Source organism: Macrobrachium rosenbergii, chromosome 3, assembly GCF_040412425.1.
Source record: "Macrobrachium rosenbergii isolate ZJJX-2024 chromosome 3, ASM4041242v1, whole genome shotgun sequence".
Classification (NCBI taxonomy): domain Eukaryota; kingdom Metazoa; phylum Arthropoda; class Malacostraca; order Decapoda; family Palaemonidae; genus Macrobrachium; species Macrobrachium rosenbergii.
Window position 1 is genome coordinate 84,283,786 of NC_089743.1, and position 6,185 is coordinate 84,289,970.

The 6,185-nt window shown below is 33.6% G+C and overlaps 1 protein-coding gene across 1 annotated transcript in view; it reads right to left on the reverse strand.

The window, feature by feature from the left end:
- Positions 1-212: 212 nt before the first annotated feature.
- Positions 213-6,185, reverse strand: part of LOC136826524 (uncharacterized) — a 12,705-nt gene continuing 6,732 nt past the window's right edge. The window contains exons 2-5 of the mRNA XM_067083712.1: positions 6,147-6,185; positions 5,870-5,993; positions 5,364-5,513; positions 213-2,496 (exon numbers count right to left, since the gene is read on the reverse strand). The exon at positions 6,147-6,185 is cut by the window's right edge and continues 217 nt beyond it. Of these exons, the coding sequence (XP_066939813.1) occupies positions 2,134-2,496; positions 5,364-5,513; positions 5,870-5,993; positions 6,147-6,185 (676 nt within the window). The 3' untranslated portion in view covers positions 213-2,133. The remainder of the gene's footprint in view (positions 2,497-5,363; positions 5,514-5,869; positions 5,994-6,146) is intronic.

The following is a 6,185-nucleotide window of genomic DNA, read 5'->3' on the forward strand; positions in this document are numbered from 1 at the left end:
TATATTCTTGGGATAAATTTTTTTTATTTAGTACTTCAACCTTAGTGTAACTAAAGGCTTTAATTAGTTTTTTATTACTCGCCTCATGCTTTGTTCCTGTTTTGCTATGTCTAAACTGATTCCACCGTGATGTGAAAATAGGTTAGCAAAATCTGGGCCAGGGTCAGGGTTCATGGGAATATCAATATTCTACATGAGAATAAAATAACTGCTTTTAGAATAAGCGTTTTTAATTAAAAATTGGATACATGTAGTAAGTGTTGTACATTTCTATTCAGGCCACTCTGGATTATAAGATCATATGCATTTTCCTCCATGTACCTTAGGGCTCCAAGAACTTGTGGCATTGAGTACACTGAGGGTGAGTTTACTAAATAGAGAAACAGAGAATTGTATGAACATAAACAATAAAATCTTCTGTAACCTTTACTTAGAAGATGGGTCAATAAATAACTCAGTCTATATTTTATGAAAGTTTTTAAAATAGTTTTTAATTTTTTAAAGCTAAACATAAAAGTGGTCAATAAATAAAAACTCTGTCTACCTTTGAATTAAGGATTTTAAAATATTATTACCGTTTTTTAAGCCAATCATACAGGTAACACTAAAATATAACGGTGCGTTGATAAATATGTAAATTCTAAAAATCACTAGAAATAGTAATCATATAAAATATAATCTGCTATCCTTAACATGCTATGTTCTTAATTAGACCAGACATCTTAAAAGCAAATATACAAGAATCAAACCGTATAAAAAATGTCCACTCAAAGATTTCCTGGGCGCAGTTATCCAGTGACCCGGAGTTGTCTTACCTCCTAAAGTTATTTACTGAGGTCATTAAGAAGATGACCTCCAATGGACAGCACTGTTTCGTATAATGATAACGAATTTGCTTCCAGATGCTTTATCATGGCAGACTAAAAATCTTGTTTATATACATCCACAAAGCATTCACTGTCCTTTTCATTTACATAGTAAAAATATGCATACCAAATAGATCCAGACTGAATTTAATAATCAAAATTAGAGCCTGACTACATTAGAGAAGATCAGATGAAGGAATACAGAAAGACGGATAAGATAGTCAAAAGAAGATGAATGAGAAAAAGGCATTGATGAAAATAGAGGAGGAGTAAAAGCGAACCATAACGTCAAGAAGAATAAAAAATTATTATTTTGGGCTTCAGTTGATGACAAATTCATTGCTCTGTTGCGCAGAGGACCAAGACACATTGTGGTGGAGTGTGAAAACGTTTGTTGATTGTGCATCTGTTGACATTTCTTAATGATCTTGCAGGTGATAAAAAGACGAAGGTACTAATTCTACCCAGGCGGCTTGATATACATGTCAGTATATCAATGTATATGCCTATTTTCTATCTGTGTGTGTGTGTGCGTGTGTGTGTGTATGCGTGTAAAATATATAAATCTTTACTTTCGCCGAGACGTTGGGTGAGGTAGTAAAAATACTTGGTTACATAAGAATCTCTTCACTAAGACCAAGCTCATGTCTTATACTGCAAGGTAATTAATTTTTGGTGAAGTTACTCTTCAGTGAAAGATCCTCAACACTTTAGTTCTAATTCGAGGGGAGTTTTTCCAAATATTTTCTTTTCTTTACTTTTTTAAAAAAATTGTTTCCTTATCACAAATATTCCTGAAAGACGCCGTTTATTCAGTCGATATCTTTTATCAATGTATCTATGCTGATAATTGATCATTATAGGATTTTACCCCCTGCGTCATAATTCTTCACTTTTCAAAGTTCTACAGCACCTTTTATCAGTTGCGAAAATGAAGTCAAAATGATCTGTCAAGTTACCTGCAGTACTTTTAATCTTCAAAATTTATTTCACAACACTTGAAAAGCCACTGAAACTTGTATTACGCCCCTTTCTACTGCAGTACTTGAATCTCCTCTCCCTGCCTTCCTTCGCAAATAAACTGCAGCCCCAACAAATATCAAAAACTTGTACTTCGGTCGCATTAATCTTTGAAAAGACTCGCACTGCATAAGAGGTGCCGTTGAACCAAGAGCCGCGTCGATAACAAGGGCCGTTATGACGTCACTTACGCACCGAGATTAATCAATTAGTCCTGTGAGGGTGGGTACGTTTGGCTCGCTCGAGCTCAGATACTGTTATCGTCTTCGTTCGCTGGCTCTTTATCGATCTCCGGCAGCGGGCAGCACGAACGCCAAGGACAATGGGGACTTCCGGCGGTGCACACGAGGGGCGCCTTCTGGAGAATCTCCTCCCTGTAGTTCCGATTCATGCCGACGAAGATGGCCGGATCCAGGACGAGGTGGAGGAAGAACGCCATGTGGGTGATGACGGTGGCCAGCTCGAGGTCCTCCACCAGGTGGAACACGACGTGCGGTCCGTCGAGGAGGACGTTCGTCAGGAGGACGACGCGGATGGTGGAGGCGACGTGGTCCATGTTCTCCTGCCTCTTCTTGGAAAAGGCCTTCGCGTGTTGCCTCTGGCGGATCAGCTGGGGAGAAGATGAGTGAGTCTCGCGAGTGGGATATAATAATAATAATAATAATAATAATAATAATAATAATAATAATAATAATAATAATAATAATAATAGTAACAACAACAATAATGATAATAATAAAATCCGAGCGAATCTTGTTTGTCTCCCCCGGGTGACAGTAGGAGAGACATGACACAGCCACCCGCCCCCTGCAAACCGGTTTGTCCGCCCCGGGTGGGGGCGGGGTAGGTAGGGGAATGGGAGAGTAGGGGAGACATCCACCCTCCTCCTGCAAACCTGTTTGTCTGTCCCGGGTGGAGGCGGGGTAGGTAGAGGATCGGGGGGGCGGGGGTAGGGCAGATAGTAGCGCCGGGTTCCAGTGCACGTAGCGCGCGCCAACAAGCTCGTAAGAATAATAATAATAGTAATAATAATAATAACAACGGAAATCAACACACAATCACGCTTAACACAAAAATAAAGGTTTATTTCACTTGTAGAGACATTGCTCTTCACATGAGTCCCGGATTCGATCCCAGTATGAGATAGAGATAAATTGTAATAATAATAACGACAGTAAGAATAAATATCAAAATTATTTTCACTGTAGTGGCAAAGGGACTATTCTTGGTGACGATTAGGAAAAAATAACACTGAATGCATGACAAACTTCACATTTATAAAAACCCGAATTAACTTGCAAAAAAAAAAAAAATAAATAAAAAAAATAAAAGTGGTAACCAATATAATTCATAAAACTTTTCCAGAACGAAAGTGGAATGATCAGGAAAAACAAAAGGAGGAACGGAGCTCAGAGAACAATGGAATCAAACCGAGGAAAAGGGAATTTACATTAACAAAAGACCCTTTTGTGTAGATTCAGGAAGCGTACTTTTATAACAATGCAGAATTTTGTAGTTTAAAAGGGACACTTACCCCTCTGTCAGAAGAAAGAAATGGGAGTGAAGATTATTATTTTTATTATTCAGAAGATTATTAGTTTTATTATTCAGAAGATTATCATTTTTATTATTCAGAAGATTATTATTTTTATTATTTAGAAGATTATTGTTTTTATTATTCAGAAGATTATTATTTTTATTATTCAGAAGATTATTCTTTTTATTATTCAGAAGATTATTATTTTTATTATTCAGAAGATTATTATTCTTATTATTCAGAAGATTATTATTTTTATTATTCAGAAGATTATTATTCTTATTATTCAGAAGATTATTATTTTTATTATTCAGAAGATTATTATTTTTGTTATTCAGAAGATTATTATTTTTATTATTCAGAAAATTATTATCTTTATTATTCAGAAGATTATTATTTTTATTATTCAGAAGATTATTATTTTATTATTCAGAAGATTATTCTTTTTATTATTCACAAGATTATTATTTTTATTATTCAGAAGATTATTATTTTTATTATTCAGAAGATTATTATTTTTATTATTCAGAAGATTATTATTTTTATTATTCAGAAGATTATTATTTTTATTATTCAGAAAATTATTATCTTTATTATTCAGAAGATTATTATTTTTATTATTCAGAAGATTATTCTTTTTATTATTCAGAAGATTATTATTTCTATTATTCAGAAGATTATTATTTTTATTATTCAGAAGATTATTATTTTTATTATTATACAGAAGATTATTATTTCTATTATTCAGAAGATTATTATTTTTATTATTCAGAATATTATTCTTTTTATTATTCAGAAGATTATTATTTTTATTATTATACAGAAGATTATTATTTTTATTATTCAGGAGATTATTCTTTTTATTATTCAGAAGATTATTCTTTTTATTATTCAGAAGATTTTTATTTCTATTATTCAGAAGATTATTATTTTTATTATTCAGAAGATGCACTCTATTCATATGGAACAAGCCCACCAAAGGGGCCATTGACCAGAAATTCAAGCTTCCAAAGAGTATGGTGTCCATTAGAAAGAAGTATTAGGTTTCTCTATTGTTGTTGATGTTAAGATAGCAATGTGTTGGCAAGGGCTCTGTATTCTAGAGCACTAGGAGAAATTAATCTTGAGAATTTTACGTTTACAAATGTTGTTCTTCCAAGCCTTCTCTCCAGGCGTCCATTTTACCAAGTAAAAGATTCAATCAACCACGGAAATAGTTTCCACATCAGCTTCTAGAAACTACATCCATAAAGGCCGGTTCACGAAAAATATAATTCGTATTGATTCTGTCTGAGCCGTTAAAGGATTTGTTCCTAACCCCTGAAGGTACAAAGTTAATTAATGTTCCTCTCGCAACCTTGTGGTATTATTTTTACTACTGCTTTAGAACATTATTTTAATATTCTGCGCTTTTCTTCCCAACAGTGAGTTCCTCCTACCTGTTTCTCCGCCATAAGGGAAGGCGCAGTTCTCACGTTTTATAATGGTTAGCTCTGTAAATGTACAAACATTCATACATACACACACACAAGCACACACATCTACATGTAAATATAAACAGAAATATATATTTATATATGCACATATATATGTATATATATTTATATATACATATATATTTGTATTTATATAACATATAATATATATATATATTTATATATATACATATATATATATATATTATATATATACTGTATATATATACACACATATATATATATTTATTTATATATACACATATATATATATATATATATATATATATAAATTTTTATATATATATATATAAATATATATATATATATATATATATATATATATATATATATATATATATATATTATCCTAAGAGATTATCCTAAGAATTTCTGCGAGCTCCTTAGATTATTGTTTGGAGAAGAGACATTGCCGTTTTCCTATTTTCAGGAAAAGCAACTCACAGTGATCATCATGACAGTACAGGCGACGAAGGTGACGACGAAGGGAAGGCAGTAATAGATTCCGTAGAGCGCCCTCACGAAATGGAAGGAGGTTCCGTTTCTGAACTGGAGCCTCATGACGCTTCCGCTCATTCTCGAAAAGTCGAATCCCTGTGGGGATGATGTCAAAATGGAGAATAAATGTGAAAGGAGTGGCCTTTACTTTTGAGTCATGCTGTACCATGAATCGTGTCACGAAAAGGCTGGGAAAATCTTGCCTTTGACATTACAGTAGTATATATGTAAGTGACCTTTACATGCAGAAGAATGTATGTTCAATTCAGGACTAATAGAGTACGCTCTGTTAATACTGATTCAATCAACACATGCTTCTGTAACTGGAACTATCATGACTTTTCAAGTGAAACATCAATAATAATGCATCATGCAACAAAAATGAGTTTCCAAATGTTTACCCACCACTTTCCCATCTATAACTCATTCCATTATTAAATCATAGAACAAACCTTTGTTATGCCAAGAATAATCCAGGGAGGCACAATGAACATGAGGATTCCAAGTTGCAGTGAGACGACTATCCTCGTTATCACCAGCTTCCTGTACTTGCTCGGGTAAAGAACCGCCACAGCTCTGGAGGAGACAAGATGGGTTTTTGATATGGGAGTATCTGCGTTCATTTCCGTCTTTTCTTATGATTACAGCAACATTCCGCAACACCAAATGTCCAAGAAAGTAAAGATTCTTCTTCTTCTGTATGCATGAAAAAAATTTTTTTTCACTCACCTGTATACTGCAAGTACCATAAAGTTCAGCCTCTCCCCT